Source organism: Acyrthosiphon pisum, chromosome A1, assembly GCF_005508785.2.
Source record: "Acyrthosiphon pisum isolate AL4f chromosome A1, pea_aphid_22Mar2018_4r6ur, whole genome shotgun sequence".
NCBI lineage: Eukaryota > Metazoa > Arthropoda > Insecta > Hemiptera > Aphididae > Acyrthosiphon > Acyrthosiphon pisum.
The window spans coordinates 101548269-101568265 of record NC_042494.1 but is presented as its reverse complement, the minus strand read 5'-3'; the positions used below and the strand labels follow the sequence as shown (position 1 = coordinate 101568265).

The window sequence follows — 19997 nt, the reverse complement described above, 5'->3', positions numbered from 1 at the left end:
AGGTACTAAAATAAATTATTAAAATTTAAAAAAAAATCCTATGCGTCATAGGATATGACTAATTTTTTCAAATCTATCGAGTATCCAGTATCTAGTATCACGATACTCCAAATCCAAGTATCTAATATCTAATATCGCGATACTGATTTTTGAGTAGGTACCTCGCCCATCCCTGTATATAAATTACTATAGTCACCCTAATATCATCAAATATACTTAGTAATATCATAGGCTGACTGGCCGTTTTCGCTCAGAATCGTTTTTCTTATACAATGATATAATATCATTGAATTCAAATTTAACACCATCCATTACAGTGACCCACTTGTAACCTACTGTACAGCAGAGCGACATCCACTTACCCACCTTTTTTACTATTGTAGTATTGTCTATTACAATTAATTTTTTTAATTACTCTGAAATATTATCACATCCATATCTCTAATCATAATAATTATTATTTTTAAATTGAATTCTTCTCACCTATTTAGGTAAGTAGATTTTTTAGATAATTTTTTGAAGTTTATAGGGCATTTTTGAGTCTTATCGACATCATGACTCTAGTTATCTTGTAATTAAAAGTATCAAATACTAATCATAATTGTTAATTGGTTATTATATACCATATACGTAGGTACCTATACTATAATCAATTTTATAATATAGACGTAACAATATAGGATATGAGGCCTTTTTTAAATATAATGTACATAAGCTAGATGTTGGGCAGTTCATATAAACTATTAATTAATTATATCGTAATCAGAAAATTAATTAGTCTTGTTAAGATACTTACTTAAATAGTATCATTTGTATTTGAAATACACATTTAAATCTCTTTAATTGTGGTCGCATGCGATGAACATTTGTCACAACTCACAGTCGATAAAATGCATGATTCTTGTCGCATGCGAGAATAAAATTAGTCGTAAAACAGTAATAATAAGTATAATACTCATATGATTCCAAGAATTGGTCCCCAGGGTACCAGACAACGCGCCGCACCAGGGGGGCGGTTTTGAAAGAGTGAGAGCGATTTAATGAGATGACATGACGTGAAACCGCTACCATTAACAAATAATTTATTCTATGCAAATAACAAGTTTATTCCAAAGAGCGTCAACAGTCGACAGAAGAACTGTGGCGTCTTTGGAATACAGTTTTGTTGTTGTTTACATTTCCTAAATTCTTAAATAACGGTCAATTTTACTGATAACCAGGAACCACGGACCATGAACTAAGATATATCTTAGTTCATGCCACGGACCACGGACTGACTTGTGTCGTAGACCGTAACGGTTGTAGTCGTAGTGTCGTTGTCGTACAACTGTCGTAGTATATGATAGTATAATAATAATATGTACATTATACAGTAAGTTGTTCGTCGTCGCAATCATCAGTCGTCAAAGTGTCAGACAAGTTCAACGTTTTAACGTATATTTAACGGCCATAATGTCATAGTCTCTCTCGTACTATTCTGTGCTCTCATATTATACTCATAACTCATACCGAAACCGAAAACGAAAAGCCGAATTAATAAACTATCTGAAACGCTCAAATAATATTTAAATTAAATCATTTAATACAGATGACCAGTAAATTACGTGCTCTTTATCCACGTACCCGATAATTTAAGCCAAAATGGAAAATTTCGAATCCATTATTCTTCGCTGGGTAAGTCGAATGTGATTGTTTTTATTTCTCCGTAAATCAAAGGATAACTGTTTGAATTAAGACAGGATTCATATTATTAATTATTATACTGTTTGTCTCGGAACAATAAGTTCTCATTATCGCCTAGCTAGACGCAATGACATTCAAATTATGTTTTTTGTTAGCTTACTGATATTTGTTCCGATTGAGCACATGATTTACCTTTGGGTTTCAAGTAGTTATAATTGTTGTACTCAAATTCTAATATTAATACCTGCACAACTTTACCACAATACTGATATAACCAGAGCTATAATAACACACAACAATAAATTATTATATTATACCATCTACTGGTGTAAGTACTAGGTACTTATTAAAAATTCATAATATTTTTGGCTACTAAAAACAGTAGGTATACACGAAATAGTTTATTTAATTTAAAGGTTCAACCTCTTCAAATTCCATTAATAACTTGTTTAAATTTTTGATTTGTGTAGCTGATATTAAATACAATATGTTATAATATATTACATGTTATATTATATATATATTACAATATGTTAACTAATGAAATAAAAATAAATTGTATTTAGTTTTATAGATATTACCTACTTGTGTTTACCTACTTGATAACAATTATAACATATTAATATACTATTATGTACCTTTATTAATTATAATGTAATATTACATATAATAATTTTCAGATGTGTTTATTTGATGAATTTAAGAACAATGAATATTCAAATACAAAACATCTTATATCAAGTACATCATTTAAACAATTTGCTGATGATGTGTAAGTATTGTATTTCATTTATTACCTATATTAATTATACCATCAAGTGTATATAGTAATATATACTCAATGAGTATACATAAAATATAGATTGCCAACATATAAATAAATGTTTTTTGTAAACCTTACTACAATATTAATATATATTATAATATGCTAGGTCGCATAAACAATCACTAAACATTTAATAAATCAATAAAACCTTTTTTTTTCCTGTTTTGAACCGATGACGCCACAGGATCTGTTTTCACATTCTTCCGTGGGTAAAAAGATCAGTAGTACCTTAGCCGATCAATAATAATTTGTCTCTTCAACATGATTTAGTAGTCCATGATTAGTCAATTCAATTTTAGTGAACCATTCAATTAATCATTTTTTTATGGAACTCAACATTATTGTATTACAAATTAATTAAAACCTATTATTGTAAAATATTTAATATATTTTGATTTTTTTTAATTTAATAGATTTTGTTTGAAATGTTCTTCAGCTCTGAGCACAGACGATACAAAAGTTTACAACACTATAAAAGGTATAATTTAATTTTAAAGTGCACTTTTTCATACGTTTTTTTAATAAATATTTAAAAAAAAAATTTAAACAGTGAACTATTGTGAGTTTGAAGTTCTAAACTATGAAGACTTATATAATGAAGACAATGCAATTTATGCATGTGTTATTGTTTTGCTACATGCACTATTAAAATGTACTAATGACAAATTCAGAAATCAGTTAAGTGAAAGAATGAATAATGAAGAGCAAGTGTTACTAGCAAATTTCTTAGAAGCTACACAATCATTATTATTCACCAAAAAAAATATTTCGGAAGCTCTACTGTTGATAAGTGATTCTAAGCATACTTGTATTAATGTTTCAGGTAAATCTAAAGAATTTTATTTCTATTTTTAAATTTAATATTACACTTGTTGAAATAAATAATTGTATTTTATACATTTGTATGTATATTGTATAGAAATATGTTCAAATAATGACACTCCAATCAAGTCAAAATCAATGCACCGAAGCTATTTACAAGAATTTTGTCAGGTATTACTAACTAAATTAATTACCCATTTTCTAAAGTACCTATTCCCAAACCATTATATATATATTTGTGTTCAGCCACCCAATTTTGTGTTGTACATGTATAAATCATTGACATATAAATATTTATATATTTATATGTCTATGATATAAATTCATTCTAATATCAAGAGGGCTTTAGTTGATAAAAAAAAAAAAAGTGGTGTTTTGAAGAACAAAAAAAAAACTGTAAGAATTTGGTTTAACCGATTTCAATTTTGTAAAACAGATTATATCTGATAAATGTGTTTACAAGGTTATAACGGAGGCAGTTTTTTAAATTCCAAAAAAATTTAGTGTCATAATGAAAAATATAAATAAAAAATCCCTTATATGTATTTAATAACTCTGCTCAAAAATTATATAATCAAAATAACATATGTTAATACCCGATGAACTTGTTAATCAATCAAAATACACTACATAATATATAATATATCACATATAAAAGTGAAATTTTTAAAAATAAAACATAATTCAATCAATGTTATTAAAAAATACTAATTGATTATAATTAATTAACTACATTTTTATGTTTAGCAAGAGTATATCGTATATGATATACCTAGTGGGATTAAATAAAATTATTAATAAATTGAGTTTACAGATGTTCTTTCCCCAGAAAATATTAAGATCGGATATTTGGTCCCCCAGTATATTTTGATTAGAGGGTGTTTGTCTTCCCAGTTTTTTAAATCATACAAAATACTGGTTGGTGATTTATAGTACTTAATGTTATTGAAACTTACAATAATAGACAATAAATGGTTTTATTTGTATTTAATATATTTTATAATTTATTATTCATAATTATATATAATAATTTGATAACCTTTATTTTAGTCACCAAAATCTCAATCCTTAATAAATCAAGAAAAAGAAAAACTTATTATCAAACTTACTGAAGACTATAAAAATGAATGTGAAGAAAACTACAAGTTGGCTGAAAATGTTAAATACTTCAAAGATCTAAATACAAAACTAAGTAAATAATTATACTATAAAAATCAAATATCAATACATTTTAAGATTTATATTCAGTTATCTGAAAATATACAGTTGCTATAAGTAAAATACTAATAAATTATATTTCATTGTAATTTAATAGATTAATAGAAGGTTAGTTCAAATTTTGGAACTATTTTTTTTATTAGTATGCATTATTTATTAAAGCTTATTATATTTTTTCCATAATGCATAAAATAAAAATAAAAAAAGGAAATTATTTTTACTTTTTAAAAATTACTGGTTTTTACTGAAAATTTTTAATTTAGGTAATAAATTAGAAGACAAAGATAAAATATTACAAATATTGAAAGATGAAATCAAAGAATATTCTAAACCAAACCAGTCTCCCGAATGTTTAAAAGTAGACAATGATTTAACTATAAAAAAATTAAACAGAGACAAAATAGATTTGGAAATGAATTGCAATGAATTAAAGCAACAAGTAACAGAACTTGATAAAAAACATAAAGACCTTAATGGAAAAGTATGTAAATTATGATTTATTATAAATTAAGTCTGGACTGTCAGTGGTGGCTTTGGAGTTAAAACATGTGAGTGAGACCTGTACAGAGTGATTCTTTTATCATGAAGCACTCATTATTTCAAAAAGTATTAATGTTTTTGAAAATATTTTTTTACATAGTTTCAAGTTGTTAAAAAAACAACGTTTTTATTAAAAATTTTATTTTAAAATATTTTTATCCTTATATTTTTTTTAAGTATTTTGATACATAAAAATTGAATTTAGGACGAGTAGCTTATGAGTTATAAGTTATAACTCTTAAACTACTCGTTCTTACTTATAAGTATTTAAGTTTAGACAATCGGAGTAGTGGACAAACATTTTGTGGGGTAACCCCATACCACTCCTCTTTAACCATCTACACTTTAAATCCTTATAACTCATAAACAACACGTGATCAATTCAATTTTTATGTATCAAAATACTTAGAAAAATATTCTGCTTTGGAATATGAAATTAAAACTATGTTGTCATTCAAAAAAGTAAAAAACTTAAAAAATATACTAGAATAAAAAATGTTTTTTTAGTAAAAACGTTTTTTTAACAACTTGAAACTATGTAAAAAAAAATATTTTCAAAAACATACTTTTTGAAATAATGAATGTTTCATGATAAAAATTACCTTGTAGTACGTATTTATTCACTTTTTTTAGATAAAAGAAATCCCCCTCACCAAAATAACAGTCTTAACTTGTCTTAACTCTGTAATTTTTAACTAATTTATTAATTTTTTTTTTATATATAGTTTGAAAAGAAAACTTTAGATTATAACAATCTCATTTTAATGTTTGACAATATTGAAAACGAAAATATGAAGTTAAAATCAAACTTGAAATTATTTGAAGAAACCATACAAAAAAAAGACATTGAAATAACTGTAAGTTTAAAAAAAACTTGATGCCATGATTTTGCATAATTTTTACATAGATATTAAATAAACTTATAGATGTGACATTAATTTTGTAAGCAAATAAAACTATACTCCGGCCCATGAGAGAATCCTTGTTTTGCGCATGCAGACTGTTGGCATTCTCCCACTTTGTGCCATTTAGTATATGTCAAATACTACATAGCGATGCGCGGCATCAAACGAGTTTTTGTTGGGCGACAGGATACTCTATTGTAGGCCGGAGTATAATATCATTATTATGTATCTTTATCTTGTTTAAATGTTGGTTTCTTTATCGCTAAGGAACTTCTATGCTAGTGGACCATTGTTTCTATCTCCATTATGTTGTCCTAAAAGTATATGCTTAGTGAACTAATGCTAATACGTCATATGTTTAGTATCGTTGATATTTTTAATTTTTTCTATCTGGTGATGGTTGACTAAAAAAAATATAGCTTAAAAAAATTTCAAATAGTTTTGCTCTGTAATATTTTAAAATTATAAATTTCAAACACTATATTATATTCATAAAATATTATGTTTAATAAAAGGTATGACTGTTTTAATTTTAGTCATTAAAAGATGAACTATGTAATAAATCAATTACAAATAATCCAACAAATATAAGCGGCCAAGAGACCAATGTTATGTCTTCAAATACATTATTTAATGAATTAAGTTGTTTAAAATTAGAAGAAATAACACATGATAAAGAAAAGTACAGACATAAGTACAAATCAATAAAAAAAGACTTATCAAATGTAAGTATTTCAAAAAAATATTATTTTTATGATTTCCTTCACACTTAATATATAACTCATATTTTATAATTTGTTTAATATTATAGTAGCTACCTAGTTAGTATGGTTGTCTCAATATCTAACCTGGTATTGTGTTAGTCACATCAATGTATCAAAAACCTTGCAATTCTTAACATATATATTGTATATCTTTGCAATAATATAATTAAACGCATAACATAATATTTCCTGTGTACTATAACAACATTTCTTTAATTCAAGGAGCACTAATGATCGATTAAAAGGATGATACACACGTATGTGGTGTATCCATTTTACAAATGTACAACATACCAAATTTGTGTTCAGCGGGACCAATTGTATTTGAATTTATTGTATAACTTGAATGTAAAAATATTATTTTGAGCATCTAGTAGGATTTTATTATTTTAATTTGTGTACCTAAAATGTTCAGAACTCGCTTTAATATCATTAATAGCTTACAAAAATGTCCTAGTTAATTTTCTGCACCGTATAATACAGCTAAAAATAATAAAACACAAAATTAGTTCTGCTGAACACAAATTTTCCATGTTACATGTTGATCAGACAAAAGAAAATTATAAATACATGCATTCAATTAAAATTAAAAAACTAATGTAGCAATATTTGTTTATAATTTCTCTTCATATTTTATTTCATATCAGCTACCAGGCCAATAACAATTAATGGGTTAAGAAAATAATTTGACTTTGACATTAATAGTCTGCCAATTAATTAACTGATAAACTGATAACAACTGTAATATCATATAATTGTTTTCATTCCTTTTTTTATGTTTTTTCTAGACTAAAATTCATGTTAAAGAATTAAATGAGAAAATAATTATATTGGAAAGAAAATTGGATGATCATGAAACTCATAAGAATGAACTGATAGACCGATTCTCAAACAAAATAAAAGAACTTCAAGAATATCAAAAGAAAAATAATAATTTAGAATCAACAATTAAGCATCTTAAAGATACTATCAAAGACAATGAAAATCATATTCAATCGCTGTGCTCTAAATTAAATAAAAGAGAAAAGCAAATAGAACTATTGTCCGTTGAAATTGATTCTGTGAAAAAATCAAAAACTATGATTGAACTAATTTTAAGCAAAACTAATACAGAAATTGAAGCAGTACATGAAGAACACGATGAAAAAGTAAAAAAATTACAATCAATAATTGATGAATATAAAAATTCAGAAAAACTATCTCATCAAAACATTATGGATTTAGAAAATAATATAAAAAATGTTCAAGATAATTTAGCAAACAAAGAACACATTATAATTTTTTATGAAGAAAAAATGGCTGAAAATTACCAAATTGTTGGTACTCAAGAAGAACAATTGAAAACTATGTACCAAGAAAAACTTATGTTAGAATCACATTTAAAAAATATAAAAATTGAAATTGAAACACAGCAGAAAAGTTTTAGCGAAAAAAATTGTGAAATGGAAAACTGTTTGGAATATTATCTTGACGAGTTGAAAGATCTCAAGGATGAAAAATCAAAAATTGCAAACATTTTACAATGTAAACAAAATGAAATAGAACAACAACTGAAACTGATTAACAATCAAAAAGATATAATTAAAACATTACAATCAGAACAATGTAGACAACAGCTAATCATAAATAATCTTGATGAAGTTTTGCAACAAAAATCTTCCGAAAATAACAATTTATGTGCAAAAGTACTGGAATCTACATTAGATTTAGATAAGTTAAAAGAACAACTTGATGCAGCATTGGTTGAAAATAATGTAATTAAAACTAATTTAAGGAATGATGAATTGCAAATAAAAACTATGAATGAAGAATTTCAATTTCAGCTTAATGATATGAAAAATATATTAGAAAATCAAAATAATCAGTGTTTAATAAGGGTTGAGAAATTACAAGACACTTTAGAGAAAAAGCAGAATGATTTTAATGAACAGCTTATGACGTGTAATAAGCTAACAGAAACAATTTCTCAGTTACATTTGGAAAAATATGAACTAGAAGAGAAATTAATATCAAGTGGTCAAGAATTAAATCAAAAACAAATACAATTTGAAAAAACCACTGAAGAAAATAATAAACTGAAAGAAACAGTTGATTATACTGAAAATCAATGTATTAACTTGCAACAAAAATTAAAAGAGTTGGAGAACATTATGTTACAAAAAGAAGAAGAAATCAAATTATTCAAAGTTCATATATCAGATTGTTCAGTTTCTAAAGAAAGTTTACAGAAACAAATTATTGAAGTACAACACATTTTGAACAATAAACATATTGAGTTAGAAAATCAAATTCAGTGTTGTAATGAGCAGATAGATAATATTATAAAATTAAATGATGAAAAAGAGTATCTTAACAATAAAATAAAAAACCTTGAGCAAATCACTGAAGTAAATAATAAATTGAAAGAAACAGTTGATTATACTGAAAATCAATGTATTAACTTGCAACAAGAATTAAAAGAGTTGAAGAACATTATATCAGAATGTTCAGTTTCAAAAGAAAGCTTACAGAAACAAATTATTGAAGTACAACAAATTTTGAACGACAAACATATTGAGTTGGAAAATCAAATTCTGTGTTGTAATGAGCAGAGAGATACTATTATTAAATTAAATGATGAAAAAGAGTATCTTAACAATAAAATAAAAAACCTTGAACAAATCACCGAAGAAAATAATAAACTAAAAGAAACAGTTGATTATACTGAAAATCAATGTATTAACTTGCAACAAGAATTAAAAGAGTCGAAGAACATTATATTACAAAAAGATGAAGAAATCAAATTATTCAAAGTTCATATATCAGAATGTTCAGTTTTTAAAGAAAGCTTACAGAAACAAATTATTGAAGTACAACAAATTTTGAACGACAAACATATTGAGTTGGAAAATCAAATTCTGTGTTGTAATGAGCAGAGAGATACTATTATCAAATTAAATGATGAAAAAGAGTATCTTAACAATAAAATAAAAAACCTTGAACAAATCACTGAAGAAAATAATAAATTAAAAGAAACAGTTGATTATACTGAAAATCAATGTATTAACTTGCAACAAAAATTAAAAGAGTCGAAGAACATTATATTACAAAAAGATGAAGAAATTAAATTATTCAAAGTTCATATATCAGAATGTTCAGTTTCTAAAGAAAGCTTACAGAAACAAATTATTGAAGTACAACACATTTCGAACAACAAACATATTGAGTTAGAAAATCAAATTCAGTGTTGTAATGAGCAGAGAGATAGTATTATTAAATTAAATGATGAAAAAGAGTGTCTTAGCAATAAAATAAAAAACCTTGAGGATTCTTTGACTCACAATGAATACAAATTTAATTTATGCGAAGGAAAATTGTACGATTGCAGTAACACAATTGAAAATTTAGAAACTAAAATAAATACAATGAATAATGAAAAGTCATTTTTAGAATTGCAACTAAATGAAACTATTACTAAATTAACAAATAAAAATCAAGATCTTACTCTGAAACTAGAAATCAAAGAGACAAATGTATTGGATATTCAAGAAAAATTAATTATTGAACAAAATGATTTAAAGAAACAAATAGAAAAGTCAAATGAACAAATAAAAACAATATCTTTATTAAATGCTGATAAAGATAGATTAGAAGAAGAAATCAATAAACTTCTAAAATGTATGAGTATAAATGAATATTCATTGAAATCATTGCAAGAAAAAGTTCTTATTTGTGAAAAAGAGTATGAAGAATTACAAACATTGAAGACAAATTTAGTATCTGAACTTAATGAAAGCCAGTTGAAATTAACAAATTTACACCAGGAATCAAAGAAAAAACTCGAGGATATGGATACAAAATATATTGAATTACAAGAAAAATATAATAAAAACCAGGTTGAACTTAGTGAATATATTATCAAATATAACACCCACATGAAAACAATTACTGATTTAATCTCAGAGAGAGATAATTTGATAAATAAAACAGATGCGCTTCAGAGTGCTTTATTAGATAAAGATAATGTTATTACTGCTAATCAAGAAAAATTGCTTGAGTATGAAGAAATGAATGATAAAATAATAATCGAAAAGGCTGTAATGGAAGTACAATTAGAGAACATTCAACACAATCTTACTCAAAAACTTGAAGCAACCAATAAAAAATTAAAAGAAGTTGAGGTACAGCTTATTAATCAGAAAGAGGAATTGGATAAACAAAATAAATGTTCAATTGAACAAGCAGAAAAAAACAATTTGTTAATGTATGAAAATAATAATTTGGTAAATGAAACAAATAAACTTAAAGAATGTTTAGTTCAACGTGAATTTGATTTAGGGTTAAATCAAAATAAATTGCAGGATTTAGATAAACAAAATAAAGAAATAGAATGCCAAAATATGTCATTGATGATGGAATTGAATGAACTGAAATGTCAATTGAATAACTTAAGTCGAGAATCCACTGAAGAAATTGATAAAATGGATAAAAAATTGTTGGAAGCTCAAAAACAACTTAGCCATAAGCAATCTGAAATTAAACTGAAGAACGACTCAATAACAGATATCTACCAGAAAATAAAATACTTAAAAGATGTGAAAGTTGAACTTGAATCAATAATAAAAAAAGAAAAAAAACAAATTGAAATTTGTTTTGAAACATGTTTGAATTATTCATTTGATTATATTAAAAATAACCCTATAGTAGATCATCATCATGATTCATTAATTGAAGTTATAACTTCTGCGGATACATTTATCGAACAAAATGGTATTCAGTTGGCTCGAGTTGAAAACTGTGATGTAAACTCGATTATTGAAAGGGTGAAAAAAATATTTGAAGCATTGAAAATGTTTATAATAAATTTAAAAACCCAAGGAATTGAACAAATAATGAATCATACTAATAATGAATCCAATGAAGCTTATACTGAATTACTAGCTTTATCAAAAACGTATGTAATTTATTAATTTTATGAAATTTATTATGAACAATAAAAAAAATATTTCATTTCAGTCAACAAGAAACCATTAAACACTTGGAAACCGAAATGTCAACATTGAAAACGGAATGCGTTTATAAAATGACAAAAGTGCAACAAAAAACTCAAGAATATGTAACTTCAGAATACGAAAAGAAGTTTGAACGAAAGCGAGAACAAATGGTAAAGAAATAAAAACTATCTTAATAGATAAATATTAATATCAAATACGTTTTTCTTTTTAGAAACAATTTTGTAAAGATTTAGAGGCAAAAATTCATCAAGATTTTGAAGCTAAACTGTTAAAATACAAAGACAAAGTATGTTATGTAAGTTCTCTATTAATTTCTACTAACATAAATAATGTTTTTAATAGATAACCAAAGATGAAATTCACATTAAAGAACTCGGTCAGCAGTTATGGGAAGTTAGTGAAAAATATTTAAGGTTACAACAAAAAGATAGAAGAGAATCTACAATGTCATTACCATTTGAAATGTCAATAATTTCTGAAACCGTAAGTATTTAAAAAAATATATGAATCGTACATGTAAGGTATTGAACTGTTATTTTTATGTACACTTATTTTACAGGCAACCACTCTCCCAAAATATAATTCTTTTACACTGCCAAAGTCCAGCTCAGCCGGTCAAATCAGGTAAGAATTTATAACAAACAATATATTTGTGTAATACAATATTTTCATTTTTTGTATTATAATTTTAGATCACTAGTAGAAGAGACCACTCGTTGTTATCCAGATAGTAAACGAAATGTGCCTGCAGGAATTGGTAAAAAATTCAGCTTATCGTCTGGTGCGTTACTAACAAAAATCTAACATTATTAATATTTTTGACTAGTATCTAATTAAAACCGTATTACCTAATATAATAATAATATATTAGGAGTATCAAATCAAACCAATTGCATGGACCAAATTTTTTTTTTCATACTTTAAGGGTTAAAGCCTACTTATCATTAATGCATATAATTTAAATAATTTATCTTAATAAATAAGTATTCCTATCTACTATAAAGACGAATTAATATGTCAAATAAAAATTAATTTTAAATTATCTCTGAAAAATGATATTTTAAATATCTATGCTACTAATGGCTAAATAAAAGAAATGATTATATAGCTACCACGGTTTATGATACTCTTGTTATCAATGTGTATTAATTTGGTGCACATTTTTTAATGTCATTACATGCCAAATTTTGAAGAATGTTGTCATTTTTATCTTGCATGCTTGCATCATGTTTTACACATTTTTAGCCCATACAGTTTCGTCTCTAGTTAAAGCAAAATTCTAAAAGATTATGAAAACTGAAATCTTTTAACGAATTGAATAAAAAATAATTTTAACTAAATCTTTATTTGGTTGCGGTTTGCGTAATATATTAAATTTATATTAGAAAATTAAATAATAAATATGCTTCGCTACTCTAATTCATTAATACTTCTGTTGAACAAAATTAATATATAATATTTTTATATTAATAATTAATATATAAGATATTCATAAACTTAAATACATTGTTACTAGAAATAATGCTTGGATTAATAATATGAGTTTTACTGCTACTTAATTTGCCTTTATTATGTTTGTAATTAAATAATATACATTGTCTCGTGTAAGCAATTTCACGCAACATGTACGAGATCCAAATTAATAAATACACTATAATATGTAGTTGATTAAAATTTACAATCCAAACAATAATTAGTACAATAAGTAAATGTGAATGAATGAATATTAAATGAGGCGATGAGAAAAAGACAGTGAATATTAGTTTCAGAATAAAAATTCCTGTGATAAAAATTGGTGTAGGAAGTTTTTACAAAAATGTACTTAATATTTATTTTGATGTCAGTTTTCAATTTTTTTAGTAATTTTTTCTATAAATATCAATCAAGTTTTATCTGTTGGGCCATAAAGTGTAAAAATGTAATACAAGGCTCCTGATATATTGTTACAATAGCAGTTGCAAAATATAAAAATACATAGGCACAATTTTTTTATATAAGTATTTAAAGATCGAATTTCTCGAAAAACACCATCCATTATAGTGACCCACTTGTAACCTACTATACAGCAGAGCGACATCCACTTACCCACTTTTTTGTTGATTGCATTTAAATTATTATTAAATTGAATGATTTATCAGTATTATTTAATAAATTTTCCTGCACAACATTTAAATACAATTTATAATTTTTTTTAATGCATATTTTATTTAACTATTTATTCTTTGCTTGCTCTGGTTCAATTTACAAAAAAAAAAAATTATAATTTTTACTTATTTAATTTCTGTTTAATATATGAATGGTTCTTGATTATCATTATTCATATATAATCTATATTATATTTGATCAGTTTTCCCACTTGTAATTGTAGCATATTTATTTTAATTTCTTTTTTCACAAAAAAAATATTTAAATATACTTTTGATAAAAACATGTGATATAGTTTGCTTCAAAGTAAAACATCGACATGTTCCGCAAACTTTTCAAATACTGTGATAATAATTACAGATATTAACTGTAACTTAGTGTTATTATAATATAATTTACAACTCCAATTATAATAACCTAATTGAGAATATTAGTGGATGAACAGCATATCCTATATGGCCATAAGTGTGCGCACAGGGGGGGGGCAGATGGGCTGTGGCCCACCCTGCGAGACGTACCGAAATTTGTATACATAGTAATACATGATTTCAACATTACAATTTTTGATTTTTTTAAATCATAGAACATTGATTAAGTAGGTGAAAAATAACATTGATAATCAATGATAATAAATTAAATGTCTTTAAAAATAAAATTAATAACATATTACCATTACAGATTGCGAAATTGTATTTATTTAAAATTTGAAACCGTGTTGACAATTAAAATATTTCTTATTTAATTTTTAAAAAATATGTATCTATTTTTTATCATATGACTGATTTGTGCTTTAAATAGTGGGTGATTACGAGTAGGTAAATTAAAATATAATTGTTTCTTCCATCAGAGTTCAGGTTTCTTAATCTTTATTGACTTGGCCCACCCTGCCACAAATGTCTGCACACGTCTATGTATATGGCTCCATTAAAAGTCAATAAAGATTATTATGCATATATATTATATTATAGCGAACATAGCTTTATAAAATATATAATTTATATGCGTATTATGTATTATATTATAAATAATAGGTACTAAACATATTTTTAAAAAAAACATGCCAAATAAGGAGGTATATAGAATAGATTTTAGGGGACGGAGTGGCTGAGCGGACTATGCCATCATTTCCGATACCGGTTGGAATCTCGACCACAGGCAGCTCCTCTCTCTGGGCAGGGAACTTTCTTGAGAGAGAAGCTGCCATCCACCGTCCAGGCATGGCAGAAACCTACGGTTGCCCAATTTCAAATTCTGCCAAAATCCAAAAACTTGTGTTCACCAAACCTACAGTACCCTCCTCCACAGTTGAAAAACCAACCAATGGCCTAAGTTTCCGCGGGTTAATCAATAAAAAAAAAATATATCTTTATTACTGTGTTAACTTTGAGACTTGATGCAGCAGTATCAGTAAATAATATTATGATTTGTAATATTTATACTTATCTTTCTATAGCAACATTATTATAGACTCAATATAACCATGCACAATTTTCAAATGATTATTCTGTATATTTTTTTTTTAAATAAAATCTGTCTTATATAGTTATGTCAAATAGGGACTACCTATATCATATTAAGAAATAAAATGTAGATCAGCTGACCACCCAATCTCTTAGTCCCACCACTAGTAATGTACTCCCAACCATAGACATTTAAAAATATAATTATATTCTTATTAGGTAAAATATTTCCAAAAGAAGAAGATGAGGAAGGTGAAATGTTCAACCACTCATGCCTTGCCGATCTAAAAGAAGGGAAAGTAAGACTCAATGATAATAAAAAACAATATAATGAAAGACTGTCAGAACTACAAGCCCGCAACTCACTTTGTCCACCACATTTAAGAAGTTGTTATGCTGCAGAGACTAATTTCTTGCCAAATACCTCATTAGTTACAGAAGAAGATATTAAGGTGATTTGTTATTATTTATTTGTTACAACCTATCATAATTGTATAATCAATTAAATGTAAACTCTATATTATAGACAACCGCTAATTATAGTGATTATGAGACTGAAAACCTTATCCCGAATGATCGTACCAAGAAAAAAGATAGAAATCAGGTATTTTAATATTACTTGATACATATTTAATTGTTCTACTTAACATAATATTTATTTTATTTTATTTTCAGACATCCTATAAGAAACCAGGACCACCAACTCCAAGCAAAAATGGAGGTCGTGTTTCTTTATCGGTATGTATTTTATTGTGATTTTACAAATAAATATTTCTTAATTTGTAAAAATGTATTTAAGTTTAAACACCTTAATATTTTTTAAGCATCTACAAATTGATCCCACATTATAATTGTATAATATATTATACAATTACATACATAATATTGTATTTGCTTTTTCTTAATGCTGCTTTCTAATTAATTGTCAGTAAATTAAAATATCTCTTATAAGATGCAAATTTCAATAAAACTAATTTTGCTTTTTACATTTTTAAATATTATTAGCACCATTAATTGTAATTGAGTAGGTAGGATGGTACTTGTAGATTTTTATTTTATAATTCATTAGAAAAGGGTTAAACTCAAAAGTATGGTCTTGAACCAAACTTTTTAATCGTATGTCAAACTCGAACCAAACATTTCTTTCAACATCAAACCGAACCCGTACAAAGTAAACAATACAACCTCAAAGGCCTAAATAATTATATGTTAGTCAGTTAGTCTATAAAGTATAAATAATTCAATAACACAAGAAATAATTGATTTTCGGACAATAATATGGTTTTAATTTAATTAAAATTAAAAATATGAATAATTTTACTAAAATGAATATTCAACTCTGCACTTTAAAAATAATGGACAAGTACTTTTTTAATAGACAAAATAACAAAACAAACATTGCAAACATTTCTTGTTCGTAACGTTTGATGTGTTCTAATTTTTTTTTAGTTTGTAAATTTTGTTGAATTTGAACTATTTTAAAATTCAGATTAATTATAGAATTTTAAACTTTTTGTTCGTATTTGGTTTGGTTAGATATTTTTAAAACTATGATAGACTTTTGAACATCAAACAGTTTAACCCACTTTTAATAATCTTGTTGTCATCAATGTAACAAACTAATTTTACTAAATAATTTCTTTATATTATAGAGGGTGACTCACTAACCATGCTCACCTCCATTTTTTCCTTTAATAATGAATCGATTAAAATTCTAATTTTTTAAATATACTTGTAGACTATATTTTCAAATTCTTGAATTTTTTTGTACTACTTAAGGAATGTCCTGTGGCGATACAAACTTCTGTTTTACAAATGAGAATCCACATTTTTTACTGTAAATTATTTAGTGGATAGTTTTTTTGAAAATGTTGATGTACCTAATTCAAAATTTGAATGAGTAGTTTCTTCGTTATTAAAATGTTTGTATTAGGGCTTTTGAAAGTGAACCATTTTTAAGGGGTCGAATTACACACATAAATTGATAAATATAAAACGACTTAGTATTTATTATACATGCGCCATTTTACAAATAATTAATATATTACGTAGGTATAGACACCAATTATATTTAATGCAGTGAAATGTGGATATTTAACTTTTCTAATAAAATGATTATTTTCATTCAAATTACAAGATTTATAAAAATAAATCAAATTTATGCATATTAATAAAAAGAACACTACAAATTTAAAGTGTGCAATAAATAATTGTATAATTAAAATTTCTGATGCATAAAACCAATGTTTATCATATATTGTTTTTTTTTAATCTGTAATAATTAGCAAATACTATGGTATCTTGGCTGATAAAATGTATGCATTAGAAGATTCATACTCAGTCCATTGTGTACCAATTTAAGATTTTGATGATATTTTTAAGTTAGAATTATCGATAGGTATATTCATAGGTGCAATTAGACCTCTTTAACGTGGGGTGCTATAATATTTCATATTTTGAAAACAAAAAATTGATGATATTTCACTATATTAATGATAGTTAGACCTAAAAAAAACAAGAGTTGCTAAATTAGAACTTTGGGATGCTAAAGACCCTTTTGTACCCCTCTGGTTGCGCCAATGGGTTTATTAAATTATAATATGTTGTGTTACACTGTTACCAATAAATAGTTAATGTTAACAATTATAATATGATTTCAGAACAATGCTAAAAACACTTTAAAAGAATCTAAAGAATCAAATACTAATAAAAGACGAGCTAGCAGTACTCCAAACAAATTATTTAGCTTATTTATGAGCAAAAAGAATTAATTTTATATAATTTTTCAGGATTTTGAAGTATCTAACTGTTGCACAATTATTTTTATGTTTATAAAATTTGTATATCTTATTACATTTTACACTATCTTTTTTTTTTTTTTATGTATTTTTATTGTCAATATTATTATTAAAATGTATTTAAATATTTAAATCTCGTATAATAAAGGTAGTATTATCATTGATTAATGAATGCTAGTAGCTATTACTATTATTATTTGTTGGTCCTTATTGGCCATTTCGCCTATACCTGTAATCACGGTGTATTTTATATAAATACGCCTTGTCTGTAATATTTGGCAATCTAGGTATTTCCCATGCAATGAAGCTCCAACCATTCTTAATCTTCTTATTCTTCTGATGCAACAACCTTTGACCATATATTTATACCTTAGAATTTCATACAATTTTTCTAATTTATTGGTTGTTTTCTTACACAGTTACACTCCTAATATAATATTACAAAATTAGTGTTTTCAATGCTTAGCTATAAAAGTTAAACATTTTATACATTTTTAACTACAAAATAGTTATTAAATTTTAAATTTAATAAATGTTGTCAAAATATTTTTTTAAAATCTAAGATTTAAAAACCTAGAATAACTATTTTAGTTATTTTGTTGTGATTGTATAATATTATTCGTGGGTACTTGAAACTTCTAAAGTATACTATTATATATCTATGATAGTACCACGGTTTTTTGTTGATGTATAACGTGTTATAAGTACCTAATAGATATTATGATATGATTAATTTGGAATTTATTATAGGTACCCATTATGAGTCAATTTTTTTTAAATACTTAGACTATAATATAATATTATGTCTTATACCTAGACTGACATACCGTCTCCGCTCAGAATCGTTTTTCTTATATAATGATATTATATCATTGAATTCAAATTTAATACCATCCATTATACAGTGACCCATTTGTAACCTACTGTACAACAGAGCGAAATCCACTTACCCACCTTTTTTTTTTTTGATAAAGATTGATAAACTTATGAATGATCTTGTATTACATTTTCAAATCTTAGATTTAAAAAGAAAAATTTTTATGAATTTCTAACTCAAAATAATTTGTACATTTTCTTCATTTTTACGTATTTTGTCAATATTTTAACTTTAAATGCTTATAAAAAAAAATGTTGACTATGAATTTTTAATTTTTTTATCAACTGCCTTTGAAACAATATACTAGGAGCCTTCTATTAAATTTTCAAGCTTTTTTAACCAACAAATAAAATTTTATTGATACCTATAGAAAAAAAAACTAAAAAAATTGGAAACTGAAAATGTCCGTTAAGAGCTCAAAATAAGTCGAAATATTTGGAAAATATTTATACATAACTAATACTATTAACTATTTCTTAACCTAACTATGTAATTCATTTTTTTATTACCCGGAGTTTCATTTTCTCTAAGGTTATGGTTAAAGTAACGATTTTTTGGTCGTTTAATCTGTAACAATTTATTATACACTCGACCAAACGAAAAAAAAGTAAATAATATTTTTTTTTCGCTCACAAAATATGGTTATTAATTACAAAAACAAAAACAATACGAAAAGGTAGGTATAAACAATAATTTTCGAAAGGGAACTGTATTTTGTTTGAAAAAAAAAGCGCATTGGCTATCAATATACTATTTTACATTATATTCATAATAATAACAAAGAAAACAACGAAAAAAAAACGAAAATTTTTAATAATATGTGAACAATTTGACAGTTTGAGATGATTTGAGGAAATTTAAAGAAAAAAAATACGTATGACAGGAGTCCAATAAACTAGTGTGGTGGGGGAGGATGCAAGATGGCGAATTGGTGTGGATATTAATATTAGTTGCCTATTAGTAGT

General features: G+C 25.5%; 1 protein-coding gene across 3 annotated transcripts; it reads left to right on the top strand.

The window, feature by feature from the left end:
* Positions 1–1286: 1286 nt before the first annotated feature.
* Positions 1287–18212, top strand: LOC100160898 (interaptin). 3 transcript variants are annotated; one of them, XM_016806717.2, is made up of 20 exons: positions 1289–1674; positions 2364–2455; positions 2923–2987; positions 3060–3332; positions 3429–3502; positions 4382–4523; positions 4813–5030; positions 5815–5946; positions 6531–6719; positions 7547–8957; positions 9240–11691; positions 11754–11901; positions 11964–12038; positions 12095–12235; positions 12312–12376; positions 12445–12533; positions 15577–15809; positions 15884–15961; positions 16033–16095; positions 18018–18212. In XM_016806717.2, the coding sequence occupies exons 1-20, from the start codon at positions 1642–1644 to the stop codon at positions 18126–18128; spliced, it is 6084 nt and encodes a 2027-aa protein (XP_016662206.1). In that variant the 5' UTR covers positions 1289–1641; the 3' UTR covers positions 18129–18212. The 3 variants fall into 3 exon arrangements, with proteins under 3 accessions (XP_016662205.1, XP_001952645.2, XP_016662206.1); XM_016806716.2 differs by having other exon boundaries at positions 1287–1674; positions 7547–11691; positions 12445–12509; XM_001952610.5 differs by having other exon boundaries at positions 1288–1674; positions 7547–11691.
* Positions 18213–19997: the final 1785 nt, after the last annotated feature.

Bases quoted from the DNA above. Each gene is read 5' to 3' on its own strand.
- LOC100160898 (XM_001952610.5), top strand. From the start codon at position 1,642: ATGGAAAATTTCGAATCCATTATTCTTCGCTGG. The intron at 5,947-6,530 runs GTAAGTTTAAAA...TTTTAATTTTAG, and splicing joins AAAAAGACATTGAAATAACT to TCATTAAAAGATGAACTATG. The intron at 12,236-12,311 runs GTAAGTATTTAA...CTTATTTTACAG, and splicing joins TGTCAATAATTTCTGAAACC to GCAACCACTCTCCCAAAATA.